Genomic DNA, 18,321 nt, shown 5'->3' with positions numbered 1-18,321 from the left:
AGAGGGTTCCCCTCACCAGTTTGAACAATACTCATGTTCCGATGGTTCCACACGAGGTACGTCAACAGCGGCTGCATTCGAACAAGGCCTGGCAACACATCTGGCCAATCACCGGACATGGAGAGCTTGAGGGAGGGTCGGAGGTCAAGCCTTTGCCTCCGGTCCAGCCGAAGAAACACATGTTGTCGGTGCAGTATGTGTCTGAAAGCGAGTTTACCTGATTCTGGAGGGGCGAGGGGGCGGGGGGGCGACATGCTTTGATATTTTCCATGCTGTGAGTTGAAACTCAGTAATCATGAGTCTGTTTGCTCGCAAAGGAGAAATAATAATTACCCTCCTCTCACAAGATCAGACCGGCTTTCAGAAGAAAAACAGGAGCCATGCGAGTTGCTGCTGTGTTAGTTTGCTGACACTCGCATTCCAACACAGCTCACTGCGCGAAGCATCCCAGTAACAACTGCCTTTATGTAGCAGGATGATTCACCGTTCCAGAAGCAGAGTAAAGCTCCCCGAGGTCACAGGGTCGCTGTTCCATTGGTCTCGCTGGTTGGCTGTTCTTCCAGTGTGAGCTGTGAAAGTGTTCGTCAACAGGCTATTCAACACAGACAGCATCACGCAGCCCCATCCCATCCAGTCCACACGGGACATGTTGCAGCAGGAGGCAATGGCTGATATTCACCCCCTGCAGCCCCGACCTGTCACCCCCGGGGGAAATTGAAGCCGTGTAGCTCCTCTATTCCTGCCCAGGCCGAGATCGGCAGAGATCAAGAATTAAAACTTGTGCATGTGGAGAGGAAGAACAATAGTCTGTGTGTGTGTGTGTGCGCGTGTGTGAATTTTTATGCTCATCGAGATGAAAATGTTGACGAATCTAACGACCCTCCTTCTCACCCTCCTGCTGGAAAATAAGTTTGGGTGTCAGGTGAGGACAGGATTGTGGGTAGCTGTGAAGCACCCCAAGTTCGAATAGCTCACATAAACAACAACGGCACATGGACAAGGCACCTTAGGGGTGGCTGGTGCCAGTGGAGACTGCGTCTTCAGGAGAGATGGGGGGGGGTGTAATGTATGCACCTGTGAGGATGCTCACAGATTTGTAGAGCTGTTGACAGCGCTGGGCCCTGACTCCGTTAGGTGTGTCGAGGAGGCTCAAGCACGTGGGGAGATCCTGTCCAAATGGACTCCCGTCCGGACGGAATTCCTCATCGGCGCCAAATCCCGGAACGTCCCTCGGGAGCCGGCGCCTCACAACTTGAGCCACCTCGGGGAAATCCCCTCTGTGCCTTTCAGTTCTGCGTGGAGGGGTTTCCTGTATGGGCTGCTCCTGCACACTCTCAACCTTGCCATCCTCGTCTGCCATCCGGACACACCATGGCGTACCAACTTGCCGTCCGGAGGAGGCGGGGGTCCCCGATGAAATGTACTCTACGCGGGAGTGCTCCCACTATTTATTGGGGACTTGGCCTGGAGGGTGGTGCATGGAGCAGTCCCGTGCAATAAATTTTTAAGCCGGTTCACGGGCTCCCAGGCCGCCTGCACTTTCTGCGGTCTGGAGGTGTCCGTGTTCCATGTTTTATGGAATGTATAAGGTTGCAGCCCCTGTTCCATTATTTGAAGGGGCTGCTCCTCAATTTCTGGCTGCACTTCAGTCCCACACTCCTGATCTTTGGGCACCCTGTGCGGAGGGAAGCGGGTAGGTCCGAGGGCCTCCTCGTAGGACTGCTCCTGGGCACGGACAAGGGTGCCATCAGCTGGTCCAGGCAGCGGGCGGTCGTAGGGGGTCGTTCAGCCTGACTGCCTGCCTCTCTTCTGTGCTTACATCCGGGCCAGGGTGTCCCTAGAGATGGAGCACGCAGTGTCCACTGGTATGCTCGCGGCCTTCCGCGAGAGGTGGGCGCCGGAGGGACTGGAGTGCATTATCACCCCCGGCAACCAAATTTTAATTTGATTTTATATGTTTTAAAGTTTAATTTGCTTTAATTGCCGGATTTTTAGTGTCCCCCTCCCCTTTTATAGGGGGCACTTGCAAAATATATGGTTTTAATGCCCCTAAAAAAAAAAATCACAAAAAAAAACATTTATTCGAAAAAGGGGCAGTTAATTGTCTGGAGTGTCCCCCAGATCGGGGGGCACTTGATCTAATGTTTATTTTGTTCACCCCCCCCCCCCAAAAAAGTTGTAGAGCTGTTGACAGCGCTGGGCCCTGACTCCGTTAGGTGCATCGAGGAGGCTCAAGCACGTGGGGAGATCCCATCCGAACTGACCCCCGTCCGGACAGAATTCCGCATTGGCGCCAAACCCCGGAACCTCCCTCGGGAGCCGGCGCCTCACAACTTGAGCTGCCTCGGGGAAATCCCCTCCGTGCCTTTCAGTTCTGCGCGGGCTGCTCCTGCACACTCTCAACTTTGCCATCCTCGTCTGCCGTCCGGACACGCCATGGCGTACCATCTTGCCGTCCGGAGGAGGCGGGGGTCCCCGATGGAGTGCACTCTACGCGGGAGTCCTCCCACTATTTATCAGGGACTTGGCCTGGAGGGTGTTGCACGGAGCAGTCCCATGCAATAAGTTTTTAAGTTGGTTCACAGGTTCCCAGGCTGCCTGCAATTTCTGCGGTCTGGAGGAGTCCGTGTTCCATGTTTTTATGGAATGTACGAGGTTGCAGCCCTTCTTCCAATATTTGAAGGGGCTGCTCCTCAAATTCTGGTTGCACTTCAGTTCCACACTCCTGATCTTTGGGCACCCTGTGCGAAGGGGAGCGTGTAGGTCCGAGGGCCTCCTCGTAGAACTGCGCCTGGGCACGGCCAAGGGTGCCATCAGCCGGTCCAGGCAGCAGGCGGTCGATGGGGTCGTTCAGCCCAACTGCCTGCCTCTCTTCCGCGGTTACATCCGAGCCAGGGTGTCCCTGGAGATGGAGCACGCGGTGTCCACCGGTACGCTCGCGGCCTTCTGCGAGAGGTGGGCGCCGGAGAGACTGGAGTGCATCATCACCCCCGGCAACCAAATTTTAATTTGAATGCAAAATGTCTAAAGTTTAATTTGTTAATTTGTCGTTTCTAGTGCCTCCTTTTCAGGGGGGCACTTGATTTATAGTTTTATTAAAAATAGTTGTAGAGCTGTTGAGTTGGGAGTGGCTTAGCCGGTCACGTGATGTTCACAAGACTCAATAAAACCCCAGCCTGTTGGATTCGGGGGATCCATGATGAGGCAGGTGGCTGTGAGCCTGGTGGATGAACTGGCAACGTGTAGTGTGATGGTTAAACCTTTTGCTAATAAACCAACTAGTTCTTAATAGCAATGTGTTGCTATGAATTCTTAAGTAAAGAACCCATGAAGCAAATACATTACAGGGTGGGGGAAGGAAAGGGGGTGGTGCTGGGTGGGTGTTAAGATAACCGTGAGGTACAGCACTCAGCCCTTGGCTCCCTTCCACATGGAGGATCAGGCCCAGAAATAAATCAGTCACAGTACACCGAGCAGTTACAGCAACGTCGCTTTTTAATGTCAGAATCAGACAAGGAACTAGTGGTTTCATACTTCATTTGAAATTATACTTAAAAAAAAACTTTTTTTATAAATAGGTTTTGGCACTTATCTGTAACATGAGACGAGCTCGGAGCCAATGTCGCGGAGAGGGCTGGTTCAGTGTTGGCGATCCCTCACGCAGGGACGCATCCCTCCCTTCCTCAGCGTGTAGACTCCCGATCTGATTGGGTTCAACACCCACCACGTCTCCCAAACCCTCGGCCCTTGCCAACCCCACTGAACTAGCAACATTTTAGACCTTTGAGTGCTATTTGAACACAGCGTGCATCACTTCCAAGCCCAGCCCAATCGGACAGCCCCTACTGCCACCCAGCGGAAATGGGAAAACAGAACAGACCAGAGAATGGACCCTTCGACCACCCCGTCGCCCCTCCTGGCTTTGCACCGCACCACTTGGCCATCGGGGGAGCCACTGAGTTTGCTTTTCTGTCCTTTGACCCGAGGTGGTCGCTGATTGGCCGTGATAGTGGTAGACATGGGTCCCATGACACATACCTGATGTCACCCACTATGACCCCACGCACACTGCACTACTATAGGACTGAGGCCCCAAATTGCTTTATGAGCTTTGTGCACATCAAGCTGTCGGCCCAGGGAGTGGATCCACCCCGTCCCTAAAAATACTGTCTTAAAAATGCTTCCCGCACTGGCCTGGTGTCTGATGCGGAGTGAAACCTCGGGGATCATAGAAGGGCTCAGCAGAGTGAGGAAATAGGATGTCCCCTCGGGTAAGGGAACATCGGGACCACCCTCTGGGGCTGCCATTCCAATGGAGATAATGAAAGTTTGTGGAGCTGTAACTAGGGAGGTGGCAGACTGTACGAATTAGCTGAATTGTAGGTCACCGTCCCATCCACTCTTCCATACTTGAGCAGACCCAAGACACCACAAGGCCTCCTGATCTCTTCAAACCCTCATTTACCCCTGGGGCCTGTGGTCCATGCCATCCCCAAAACGCTTGGGGGTCGCCGCCCCCAGCCCCACCACAGTACATGAATAACACACCAAGGGCGACACAGGGCATGGCCCTAAAGAGAAGGCCCAGGGAGGCTGGGCTCCAGTCTAGTACAGGCCTCTCTTCAAATCGCGCAGCAGTCTCGACGGGCGGGCAAGCAGCAAATAAAACGTAATACTGACACATATAAAGTATTGCATATTGAGCGAAATACAAAGAGCACGAACAGTGGAGAAATGGAACAGAATTAGCCCAGGACCCGGGGTGGACTGCGGACTTGTCAATGTAGATGGGGGTGAAACCAATGGGAACGGGATCGCTGGCCGACTTTCCACCACCACAGTTGAACAATCTCACTGTCTGGGCTCAACCAGCCAGCATGGCCACTTGGGCAAGGTGCTGGACTTCAGCGGGAAACAGCAGCCTTGGGAGAAATGGACAACACTCGACCCGACAGATCCAGGAGGCCACGAACCACAGCACTGAGGGCTGAGACAACATGTCCCAGACCAAACGTCCATGCATCAGAGAAGGGCAGAAATCAAGCCAGAAGCCAAATAACCGCCTCTCTCCCCCACCCCAGACACATAATTACATTTCTGAAAGCAGTTACATTATTGCATAGTGTCCCCTACCCCCCCCACCTCCGGTCAATGTAGACGGCCCAGGGTGGCCCGGTCTGACAATGGAAGTTGACCAGGTCAAACAAGAAAACTCTTCAACGTACTAACATCCCCTGCCCCCAACCCAAGTGGACAGGCGGTAACAGTGAGGACCATACTGAGCAACAATGGTCCACTCACAGGGAATTTGGGCGTTTGTTAAACAGCCTGTCAGAACTACTAACCCCCGTATCTGATACCATGCAACAGTCTCACTAAATCTGCAGTCTGTTTTAAGCATTCCTGTGGTTTTAACACCCTACAGCCTTGTCAAGGTGGCAGCTGCCATTGGCAGAACCCGTTTCCTAAATGTGGTTGATAATACTGAACTTCCTAAAACAAAACAGGCAAGTGTACGGGCGCCAAGGCGGACATTTTGAATCGTGAAGAGTGGCGGCAGTAAATTAAAGTTCCCATAATCCTGAATAAGTAACATATCAGGCCAAATCCTGGAGTAATGCTGGAATGGAGAGGATTTAGAAAAACACACGTGCGTGAAAGTGTGATTCGAGACTGGGCCAGAGACTGCGGTGCGGCATCACCATGGTGACAGGACAACAGGGGTCCTTCATGGCAGGACACGTGAAGGTACAGCGTGTAATCCTCTATTGGAGGATACTGTACACCTCTAAAAGTAAACGATACATCGCATTCGGCCTTCGTAGGTAGCTGGGGAAATCCGATAGCTTGTATTCTGTAATTGGTGTGTGCGTTAAGAGGCCTGAATACAGGCCCGAGTGGACATTCCTGTCAAAGAGCTGGATTCTGATTGGCACAGTCGAGAGAGAGAATCCTGTAAGACGGTCTCCGATTGGATGGCGCCTGCGACTGCGCTCCCTCCCACAACGTTCCCCCGGTTCTCGGGCTCCCCCCATCGGCTGGGTCACTTGGAGGCCTTGCCCTTGGACTTGCTGGCGCTGATGTCGGCCTTGGTCTTCTGGATGCGGGAGAAGATCTCCTTGAAGAGGGCCTTGTACTCGGGCTGCGACTGACCCAGCCGCTTGTCGGCCGCCTCCACCTGCTGGCTCAGGCTCTTCTCCGGCGCCTTGACCTCGGCCTCCAGGCACTCGAGCAGGAAGTCGCGGCACGAGCTGTCGCGCGAGACGGGCCGCGAGGTCTGCACGGCGGCATGGCGCAGGCCCTCCTCATGCCGCCGGCACTTGCCCAGCAGCTCCTCGTACTTCTCGAGCAGCGCGTGGTACTGCTCGTCCACCTCGCGCAGGATGGACATGCCGCGCTTGCGCACGTGGTTGGCGTGCAGCGTGTAGTTGCCCTCGTGGCGGCTGACGTCGTCGCGGGCGATGATGGCGCTGAGCGCCGTGTCGCTGCAGCTCTTGCGCACGCGCGGCGGGCTGAGGGAAGGGGCGGGGTGTCCGGCGGCCCCGCCTCCGCCGGCCGAGGGCGGGAAGGCGTCGTCCGACTCGGGCGCGTTGTTGAGCGGCTCGAGCAGGGCCTGCGACAGGCTGTCCTCGCCGCCGCCACCGATCAGGTAACGCCGCACCTGCTTCATCTGCTGCAGCTCGCGCAGCTCGGCCTCCAGCTCCCGCACCCGCACCTTGCAGCTCTCCATCTGGCCCAGCCGCCGTTCCAGCTCCGTGTACTCGCCCAGCACCGCCGCGCACTCCCGCTCTGCCGCTTCCTTGCGCTGCTTCTCCTGGCCGATCTGCAGCCGCAGCGCGCTGGCCGTCAGGCGCAGGCGCTCGTTCTCCTTCTCCAGGCGCTTGTGCTCGGGCTCGGCCAGGGGGCCCATCCCCCGGAGCCCATCGTCCTGCGAGCTGTACCTGAGCGGAACATGAAAGCAGATTCAGCACAATCTTACAACCATTTTGTGTAGGAACATCAATACAAGTACCTCCTGATTAAAGGGGGAAGGGTCACACTCCAGAAACTTTCAATCAAGTGCCCCCTTTGGGTTTTTTTTCAGGGCACCAAAAATCACAAATTAACAATTCAACATAAATGGAGCTTTTGTGAAATTAAATCAAATTAAAATTCTGTTCCCGGTTGAAATGATGCACTCCAGCCCCTCCGGCGGCCACCTCTCGCAGAAGGCCGCGAACGTACCGGTGGACATATAAGAATTAGGAACAGGAGTAGGCCATCTAGCTTCTCAAGCCTGCTCCGCCACTCTACAAGATCATGGCTGATTTGGCCGTGGACTCTGCTCCACTTACCCGCCCGCTCCCCATAACCCTTAATTCCCTTACACAGCGTGCTCCATCTCCAGGGACACCCTGGCTCGGATGTAACCGAACTATTTTGGTAGAAACTTGAAATCAAGTCCCCCCTTTTGGCACTAGAATCTACAAACAATAACAATTTAAAACTGTTAACAAAAACTCTTAAGCAATTTTAAAATTTGGTTGCCGGGGGTGATGATGCACTCCAGTCCCTCCGGCGCCCACCTCCCGCGGAAGGCCGCGAGCGTGTCGGTGGATCGCAGTCTTACAACACAGAAGACTTGCATTTATATAGCGCCTTTCACGACCACCAGACGTCTCAAAAGCACTTTACAGCCAATGAAGTACTTTTGGAGTGTAGTCGCTGTTGTAATGTGGGAAACACAGCAGGCAATTTGCACACAGCAAGCTCCCACACACAGCAGTGTGATTAATGACCCAGATAATCTTTTTTTTTAATGTTGATTGAGGGATAAATATTGGCCCAGGACATCGGAGATAACTCCCCTGCTCTTCTTCGAAATAGTGCCGTGGGACCTCTAACGTCCACCTGAGAGAACAGACGAGGCATCGGTTTAACGTCTCATCCGAAAGATGGGGGCCATTCAGCCGGCCATGCCCGTGCTGGCTTTGCCTCTGTTCTTTCTCCATTGCCCTGAAAATTCATCCTCCAAGCACATGTGCAATTGTCTTTTGAAATTTTCTATTGCATCTGCTTCCACCGCCCTTTCAGGCAGTGCATTCCCGATCATAGAAAGAAAGAAAGATTTACATTTATATCATAACAGCCTCCATCTCCCCTCTTTTAAAAAAAAATCTTATTATTTTAAATCAATTATTTTAAATCTGTGACTTTGGGTTACCGGCCCACTTGCCTGAGGATTCAGTTTCTCCCGACTTGCTCAATCAAACCCCCTCATCATTTTGAACACCTCATCTATCAAATGTACTCTTTGTAAGGACAACAACCCCAACTTCTCCAGTCTACCCACGTAACTGAAGTCCCTCATCCCTGGAATCATTCTCATAAATCCTCTCTGCACCCTCTCCACAGCCTTCACATCCTTCCTAAGGGTCGTTGCCCAGAATTGCATATAATACTCCAGCTGGGCCCGTGATTTGTAAAGGTTTAGCATGACTGCCTAGTTTTTGTACTCTATGTCATTATTTACAAAGCCAGTATCCCAGATGCTTTCTTAACTGCCTTATCAGCTTGCCCTGCCACTTTCAATGATTTGTGAATATAGACCCTCACATCCCTCTGGTCTTGCACCCCTCAAAATAATACCAGTTAGATTATACTGCCTTTCCATGTTGTTTCTCCCAAAGTGTCACTTCACACTTAATAGGATCATAGGATTTTTACAGCAGAGAAGGAGGCCATTCGGCCCGTCGAGTCTGTGCTGGCTCTCTCAGCCAGTCCCACTCCTCCACCCATTCACCGTAACCCTGCAAACTTATTTCCTTCAGACACTTATCCAACTCCCATTTGAAAGCCATGATTGAGCCTGCCTCCATCACCCTCTCAGGCAGCGTATTCCAGATCCTAACCACTCGCTGCGTAAAAATGTTTTTCCTCATCTGGCCTTTGGTTCTTCTGTCAATCACCTTAAATCTGTGTCCTCTGGTTCTCGACCCTTCCGCCAATGGCCAGATCCCTCATGATTTTGAACACCTCGATCAAATCTCCTCTCAACCTTCTCTGCTCCAAGGAGAACAACCCCAGCTTCTCCAGTCTATCCACGTAACTGAAGTCCCTCATCCCTGGAACATTCTCGTAAATCTTTTCTCTCTAAGGCCTTCACATCCTTCCTAAAGTGTGGTGCCCAGAATTGGACACAATACTCCAGCTGGGGCCGAACCAGTGATTTATACAGGTCCATCATAATTTCCACACTTTTGTACTATATATTTATGAAGCCCAGGATCCCGTAAGCTTTTGTAATTGCTTTCTCAATATCTACATTAAATTGCAGCTGCCATGTGTCTGCCCATGTCACCAGTCTGTCGATGTTCACACGTCCGATGGATGTGAAAGGCACTATATAAATGCAATGTCCTAGGGGGAGTGTTTGCTCGTGCTGTTGGTGAGGAGTTAAACTAATATGGCAGGGGGATGGGAACCAATACAGGGAGACAGGGAAACAAAAAGGAGACAAAAACAAAAGACAGAAAAGAGATGAGTAAAAGTGGAGGGCAGAGAAAGCAAAGGCAAGAAACAAAAAGGGCCACTGAATATAAAGGGTGCAGGAGGGGTAAAAACTAAAAATCATGGTTTAAAAACTAGGATGAAAACACTCTACCTAAATGCACGCAGCATTAGAAATAAAGTAAATGAGTTGACGGTACAAATCATTACAAATGGGTATGATTTGGTGGCCATTACAGAAACATGGTTGCAAGGTGGCCAAGACTGGGAATTAAACATACAGGGGTATCTGACGATTCAGAAAGATAGGCAAGAAGGGAAAGGAGGTGGGGTAGCTCTGTTAATAAAGGATGAAATCAGGGCAGTTGTGAGGGATGATATTGGCTCCAATGAACAAAATGTTGAATCATTGTGGGTGGAGATTAGAGATAGTAAGGGGAAAAAGTCACTGGTCGGCGTAGTTTATAGGCCCCCAAATAATAACTTAATGGTGGGGCGGGCAATAATCAAGGGAATAATGGAGACATGTGAAAAAGGAACGGCAGTAGTTATGGGGGATTTTAACCTACATATCGATTGGTCAAATCAAATCACAGGGGGTAGCCTGGAGGAGGAATTCATAGAATGCATACGGGATTGTTTCTTAGAACAGTATGTAACAGAGCCTACAAGGGAGCAAGCCATTTTGGATCTGATCCTGTGTAACGAGACAGGAAAAATAAACGATCTCCTCGTAAAAGATCCTCTCGGAATGAGTGATCACAATATGGTTGAATTTGTAATACAGATTGAGGATGAGGAAGTTGTGTCAGAAACGAGCGTACTATGCTTAAACAAAGGGGACTACAGTGGGATGAGGGCAGAGCTGGCTAAAGTAGACTGGAAACAAGGACTAAACGGTGGCACAATTGAGGAACAGTGGAGGACTTTTAAGGAGCTCTTTCATAATGCGCAACAAAAATATATTCCAGTGAAAAAGAAGGGCGGCAAGAGAAGAGATAACCAGCCGTGGATAACCAAGGAAATAAAGGAAAGTATCAAATCAAAGACCAATGCGTATAAGGTGGCCAAGGTTAGTGGGAAACTAGAGGATTGGGAAAATTTTAAGCAACAGCAAAGAATGACTAAAAAAGCAATAAAGAAAGGGAAGATAGATTACGAAGGTAAACTTGCGCAAAACATAAAAACAGATAGTAAAAGCTTTTACAGATATATAAAACGGAAAAGAGTGACTAAAGTAAATGTTGGTCCCTTAGAAGATGAAAAGGGGGATTTAATAATGGGAAATGTGGAAATGGCTGAGACCTTAAACAATTATTTTGCTTCCGTCTTCACAGTGGAAGACACAAAAACCATGCCAAAAATTGCTGGTCATAGGAATGTGGGAAGGGAGGACCTTGAGATGATCACTATCACTAGGGAGGTAGTGCTGGACAGACTAATAGGACTGAAGGTAGACAAGTCCCCTGGTCCTGATGAAATGCATCCCAGGGTATTAAAAGAGATGGCGGAAGTTATAGCAGATGCATTTGTTATAATCTACCAAAATTCTCTGGACTCTGGGGAGGTACCAGCGGATTGGAGAGCAGCTAATGTAACGCCTCTGTTTAAAAAAGGGGGCAGGCAAAAGGCAGGTAACTATAGGCCGGTTAGTTTAACATCTGTAGTGGGGAAAATGCTTGAAACTATCATTAAGGAAGAAATAGTGGGACATCTGGATAGGAATAGTGCAATCAAGCAGACGCAGCATAGATTCATGAAAGGGAAATCATGTTTAACTAACTTACTGGAATTCTTTGAGAATATAACGAGCATGGTGGATAGAGGTGTACCGATGGATGTGGTGTATTTAGATTTCCAAAAGGCATTCGATAAGGTGCCACACAAAAGGTTACTGCAGAAGATAAAGGTACGTGGAGTCAGAGGAAATGTATTAGCATGGATAGAGAATTGGCTGGCGAACAGAAAGCAGAGAGTCGGGATAAATGGGTCCTTTTCCGGTTGGAAATCAGTGGTTAGTGGTGTGCCACAGGGATCAGTACTGGGACCACAACTGTTTACAATATACATAGATGACCTAGAAGAGGGGACAGAGTGTAGTGCAACAAAATTTGCAGATGACACTAAGATTAGTGGGAAAGCGGGTTGTGTAGAGGACTCAGAGAGGGTGCAAGGAGATTTGGATAGGTTAAGCGAATGGGCTAAGGTTTGGCAGATGGAATACAATATCGGAAAGTGTGAGGTCATCCACCTTGGGAAAACAAACAGTAAAAGGGAATATTATTTGAATGGGGAGAAATTACAACATGCTGTGGTGCAGAGGGACCTGGGGGTCCTTGTGCATGAAACTCTTTTAGAGTCTACCTGCAAAACATAAAACGTTAAATCATGCCACCCAACCTGGGTGACACTACTGCACCTGGTATTCCCAGGCAGTCTCCCATCCAAGTACTAACCAGGCCTGACTCTGCTTAGCTTCCGAGATCAGACGAGATCGGGCGTTTTCAGACTAGTGTTGCCGAATCCCAAAAGGTTAGTTTGCAGGTGCAGCAGGTAATCAGGAAGGCAAATGGAATGTTGGCCTTCATTGCGAAAGGGATGGAGTACAAAAGCAGGGAGGTGTTGCTGCAACTGTATAAGGTATTGGTAAGGCCGCACCTGGAGTACTGCGTGCAGTTTTGGTCACCTTACTTAAGGAAGGATATACTAGCTTTGGAAGGGGTACAGAGACGATTCACTAGGCTGATTCGAGAAATGAGGGGGTTATCTTATGATGATAGATTGAGTAGACTGGGTCTTTACTCCTTGGAATTCAGAAGATGAGGGGTGATCTTATAGAAACATTTAAAATCATGAAAGGGATAGACAAGATAGAGGCAGAGAGGTTGTTTCCATTGGTGGGGGAGACGAGAACTAGGGGGCACAGCCTCAAAATACGGGGGAGCCAATTTAAAACCGAGTTGAGAAAGAATTTCTTCTCCCAAAGGGTTGTGAATCTGTGGAATTCTCTGCCCAAGGAAGCAGTTGAGGCTAGCTCATTGAATGTTTTCAAGTCAAAGATAGATAGATTTTTAAGCAATAAGGGAATTAAGGGTTACGGGGAGAGGGCGGGTAAGTGGAACTGAGTCCACGATCTTATTGAATGGCGGAGCAGGCTCGAGGGGCTAGATGGCGTACTCCTGTTCCTAATTCTTATGTTCTTAAATCTTTCATCTCCTGAAGACTGCTATTATCCTTGATAGAGAATTCAAACAGGCTGCATTCAGACAGGCTGTGAAAATTCACAGACCCCAAGTCAAAGCTGCTACGTGCAACTCAGCATGTTGCATTAAGTCATCAATCAACTTGACATTTTAGAACCTTGGGTAGCGAGCCAATTAAAGGTTAAAAGACTATCAATTGAACCAATAAGGTCAAAGAAGGCAAGTTATTTTCTATAAATTGAATCAGGTATAAGTACAGCCATTTTGGCCATTGGTCTCAGAAGGACAAAGACCTGGCTTCAAGCCAAGAGCTTGTTGCTGCTGCCAGAATAAAGTTACATTAAAACGACAACCGGAGTTCGTATTTCATTGGAAATTAAGAGATCTAACATTTTTGACGTCATGAACAGGATCGCTGAGGGAAGAAACTGAATTTTGGACATCGGACCTACATACTGAGGTAAGGACTCCTCTTTATAAAAGTCCTCGGTCAAAAGTCTAAATTCGCCTCTCCTTCTACGTCATTCCGACAGCCTCCGGTTTGCGAACCCTCCGGTTGGTAGTCGCCTCGAGGTCTCATAGACATCTAACTTCGGCGGTGTGTTAGTTAATTAATCACCGACCTACTGATCGGCTGGAAAGCCGACGACTCGAGACCCCAGTAAAGAAATCAGTATTATGGCAGCAGGAGATAAGAGCAAAGAATTGCCTACAACTGTTAAAGGTGGGCAGGCACCACCTGAGGTTTCCATAGATGAAATCCTCGAACAGTTGAAAGAATACATAGAGCAACAATTCAACTTATCTAAAACCTGTACTAAAATCGAACAAAAATACGGTACCTCCAAAGGACAATGGTCCTTGGACGAGATTAAAAGGGTCTGGGGGGAAAACGACCCGTATGAAAAATAAAGAGCGAACTAGATGGTCCCTAGCCGTTATGGGACAGATCCGAAAGCGGAATGAAATTATAATGCGTTCCTAACATGATCGAGAACTGACCAGTACAAAGGATCAATTGCAAGCTGTTTGTGCACAGCTGCGACAGAAAAGATTTCAACTTGAAAAGTCGAAAGATCTTAAAGGTGAAATTAAAGAATGGGAAAAATCATTAGGTCAAGAGACAGTAATCAGAAAAGGAAAATGTATTGCTCAATTCCCAGGGTATCCATGTTTGGATAAATTAAAAGCGCAAACCCGAAGAAACGACCGAGGAATAGATACGGTTTCTGAATCCTCCGACAATACAGGGTCGGAGGATGAAGAATGAGGGGTTTGCTTTGCCCCGTTTTAAAAAAAAAGACGAGTTGTAGTCCAATCAGAAGAGACTGCGGATGAGGGCGGAACCAAAAAAACAAAGAGAAGGGTGTATGCAGAATACTTATTTCATGATCCGGCAGACCCAGAGAAAATTGATAAATGGTCCAAGGAGTTGCCCAATCCAAAGAAAGGGGGAGTAAAAACGTGGGACCAATTGGACCGCTTAAGAAATATATATCAACTTCATCCCTGGGACGGAGTGCAAATTTTGACCATAATGGTGCCAAAAACACAGGGAAGAAAATTGCACGACAAGGTAGAAGAAGCTTTGGGGCAGAATGAGCAAGAATTAGACGCAGAATGGGAGGCGATTAAACACTGGCTGCAAGCCTTCAGTCCAGCTAAGACAGACTGGGGAAAAATTGCAGCCTGCCAACAGAAAGGAACAGAGGAGGTCCTGGAGTATGACGAGCGGTTTAGATGCACGTGGCTAGAACATTCGGGTATGAATAATACGGATGAGGAAATGGATGAACAAGTGTTTGGACCCCTGAAAGCAGCTTTCGTGGCAGGTCTAAAGCCAGAACTGTCCAAAATGCTTAAGGTAGTGTGTTACTGGACTGGGAAGGTAGAGGAACTACCTTTGCAGCATTGGTGCATCGATGTAACCAATTAGATCGGGATATGGGAGCTAAAGTCCGAGCTGTACAGGCTATGGGATGGAAATCCCAGAATTCCGATAAACAGTCATTAGGAAAATTACCCGGAAAATGTCATTATTGTGGGAAAGAAGGTCACTGGGCCAAGACGTGCAGGGCAAAACAGCAAGGTCGCGGCCGGGGAAGAGGACACAGCCAGGGATACAATTCAGCCAACAAGCCAGGCTTGTCACAAGATAACGACCTCATAGAAGCATTTAAGCGACTGACAATACAACAACAGAAGGAGTTACTTGGGATAGCAAAAAACGATTAGAGCCCACCCTGGCCTCCCTCCTTGCACTAATACAACAAAGGGGAGATGGGCTATATATAACTGTGAGGGTGGGCGATAAGGATGTGGACTGTCTTTTAGACACGGGCGGAATTAATATGCTTACCCCTACAATATGGAGACTTTTTGCTGTTGGATGTTAGGGCACGTACAGCCTATGGAGTTGGGGGCCATAAAATGGAAATTAAAAGGACAACACCGGTACTTATAGGGCTGGGTCCACATGAACTAACCACTCCAGTTTGGATAGGCCCAGTAGATCAACCCCTTTTGGGAATGGACGTTCTAATCCAAGTAGATTCATCGTTGCATTTCGAGGATGGTCGGGTGACATGGTCAATTAGAACTTTGAAGAAAGAAGAATTAAAGGAACACCTGATATGGGCTAAAGATAAGAATGATTGTGGCCTACTCCAGATGAAGCCTGCGTCATTTACCAGGACCAAGCCTCCATGCACTAAACAGTATCCCATCAGTCTAACTGCCATCGCGGGAATCTTACCGCTTATTCAGCAATTGGAGAAACAAGGGGTGCTTATTAAAACGCATAGCTCCTCCAATAGCCCCGTGTGGCCAGTACAGAAATCTAATGAGACTTGCCGTTTTACTGTCGATTATAGGAAAGCTAACCAGTGTATTGATCAAAAATCTCCTTTGGTCGCAGATCCCTCCACCATTTTTAATGCCCTCAAACCGGAACATAAATATTTCTCGGTTATAGATATGGCCAACGGATTTTGGTCGGTGCCTCTGGCACGGGAGGTTCGACAGTGGTTTGCTTTCACGGTCCAAGGACAACAGTATACTTGGACCCGGTTACCGCAGGGTTTCCACAACAGCCCTACGGTATTCCACATGGCTTTACAAAGCCATTTGCGAGAATTACCTCCCCTGTCATCCACAGTCATCCAATATGTAGACTATATCCTGCTAGCTTCAAACATGGAAGAACAACATGAACAAGATTTACGAGCTTTGCTGGACCACCTTTGGCTGAAAGGACATAAATCCAGCATCGACAAAGCACAAATATCCCAAGAAGAGGTTGTATACCTGGGACAAAAGATTTCACAAGGAAAGAGAGAACTTACCCAGGATAGAACTGCAGCCATTCGGGCTGCTAAAAACCCACCACTATTCAGGAACTAAGGTCTTTTTGGGGATTGTGCAACTTTAACAGAAATTGGATTGACTCCTTCACACAGCTTGCTCAGCCATTGAATAATATCTTAAAGGGGAAACGTGCCTCTAAAGAAGCCATCACCCTCACTAAGGAACAGCAAGAGGCCTTCCTGAGTTTGAAAAAGGCTTTGTGTTCAGCACTGGCTCTGGGAATCCCCGACAGTGGTTAGCCATTTACCCTGTTTGTCCATGAGAAAGAAAGATACATGACAGCTATACTGACACAAGAACATGGGAACCGGCAAAGACCTATTGGCTATTATTTGGCAGAACTGGATGCGGTAGCCCTCGGATGGGGAAGTTGCCTAAGGGCCATGCAAGCTACATGTTGAGCGGTAATGATCACTGTGGGTCTAGTCCTCGACCAAAAGCTGATTGTCAAGTGTCCCCACACCATACATGCTTTGCTGTCTATGAATCGAATGTCTCAGGTGACAGCAGTTAGATGGACCCGCTGGACAGCAGTTTTGGAAGCTCCTAATCTGCATATCGTACGGGCCAGCCCGGTTAATCCCGCAACTATGCTCCCGATGTCAGAATCGAGGGAGCAAGAGGGGGAAGAATGTGAAGAGCATGACTGCGTGGAGATTTTAAAAGAAACAGAAGAAGCAGCCTTAGCAGCAGAGGAGCCTCTACACAACCCAGACCTCATCCTGTTTACAGATGGTTCCTCCTTTGTTGACAATGGTACCAGAAAAGCAGGATGGGCAGTTACAACCTTATATGAGGTAGTGGAAAAAGGATGTTTACCCTCAGGAACGTCAGCACAACAAGCCGAGTTACGGGCCCTGTCAGAAGCATGTCGAATAGCAGAAGGACAGACAGCTAATGTCTACACAGATTCGCGTTATGCTTTTGGAGTCGCTCACGACTTTGGTCTGTTATGGCGGAAAAGAGGATTCCTCACTGCTGCTGGTACACCTATCTGAAATGGAAAAGAAGTCCGAGACTTACTAGAGGCCATACAATTATCCCAGGAAGTGTCCATCCTGAAGTGTAAGGCCCATACCAAGTAAAAAATACCACAGAAGCACAGGGAAATACCCTAGCTGACCAGGCAGCTAAAGATGCCGCCTCACAGGGGGTTCCCCCAGATGAACCAACACAGATGTGCAGATTGAAAGCACTCAGAACTCTGACACGAGACCTTCAAACAATGCAAGGTGAGTGCTCCAGAGAGGAAAAATGGACATGGATTGAGGCAGGAATTAAGCTATGCGAAGATGGTGTCTGGAGACAAAGAGTTACCGACAAGCCAGTCATGCCACAAGCGCTTATGCCTTTTTTAGCCCAACAGATCCACTCGTGGGGACACTTGGCCTCACAACAGATGACGGCACGGTTCCAGAAAAGCTGGTGGAGTCGGGGATTTAAAAAACATGCCCAACTGGTAGCACCGCTGTGTGGTCTGCCAGAAAAATAATTCTGGACCCATCACGGTAATGATCCAACTGAGGCCCCCTGCCCCTGTCGGACCATTCCAGCATCTGCAGGTTGATTATATATCTCTTCCTTCATGCCAAGGATACACTAACATTCTTGTCATGGTCGACAGATTCTCTAGATGGGTAGAAGCTGTCCCAACTAAAAGAGCCACAGCCAATCACACTGCAAAGGTCTTGTGTAAGGATTACATTCCCCGATGGGGAGTCCCGAGTAGCATTGTCTCAGATCAGGGAACACACTTCACAGGTGCTGTCTGCCAAGAAGTCTGTAGGTTACTGAACATTACGTGGGATTTACACTGTCCTTATCATCCACAATCATCAGGACAAGTAGAACGAATGAATCGAACTCTGAAACAACAGCTTGCCAAATATCACCAAGAAGGAATACCATAGCCCCAGGCACTACCAATAGTGCTATGTAGTATTAGGACAACCCCGAACAGAACTACAAGTCTAAGCCCATTTGAAATTATAACAGGAAGACCCATGTTGCTGCCAGGAACTATCGATTTGAGGAAAGCTGATGTTCACTTAATGAGTGACACTTTGTTATCATACTGTCAGAATCTAACCAATGCTATTAGTTCTGTTTCCTGACAGGTATCGGCAGCTTGGGGTAATCCACCCGAAGGAGGACACGACATCATCCCGGGAGTCTGGGTGTATGTGAAAAAGTTGCATAAAGTACCTTTGGGTGCCAAGTGGGAGGGACCTTATCAAGTGTTATTGACCACCCAGGCAGCTGT

The 18,321-nt window shown here is 48.7% G+C and overlaps 1 protein-coding gene and 1 pseudogene across 3 annotated transcripts in view; both read right to left on the bottom strand.

Moving 5' to 3' along the window:
• Nucleotides 1-3,477: 3,477 nt before the first annotated feature.
• cdr2l (cerebellar degeneration-related protein 2-like) overlaps nt 3,478-18,321 on the bottom strand; it is a 156,557-nt gene continuing 141,713 nt past the window's right edge. For all 3 annotated transcript variants that reach the window (XM_070857430.1, XM_070857429.1, XM_070857428.1), the window contains one exon: nt 3,478-6,941. In XM_070857430.1, coding sequence (XP_070713531.1) covers nt 6,044-6,941 — 898 coding nt within the window. In that variant the 3' untranslated portion in view covers nt 3,478-6,043. The remainder of the gene's footprint in view (nt 6,942-18,321) is intronic.
• On the bottom strand, nt 11,897-12,015 carry LOC139227355 (5S ribosomal RNA; annotated as a pseudogene).

The sequence above is a fragment of the Pristiophorus japonicus genome, chromosome 16, assembly GCF_044704955.1.
Source record: "Pristiophorus japonicus isolate sPriJap1 chromosome 16, sPriJap1.hap1, whole genome shotgun sequence".
NCBI classification, from domain to species: Eukaryota; Metazoa; Chordata; class Chondrichthyes; family Pristiophoridae; genus Pristiophorus; species Pristiophorus japonicus.
Note: the sequence above shows the minus strand (reverse complement) of the source record. Positions and strands in the feature narration are given on the sequence as shown.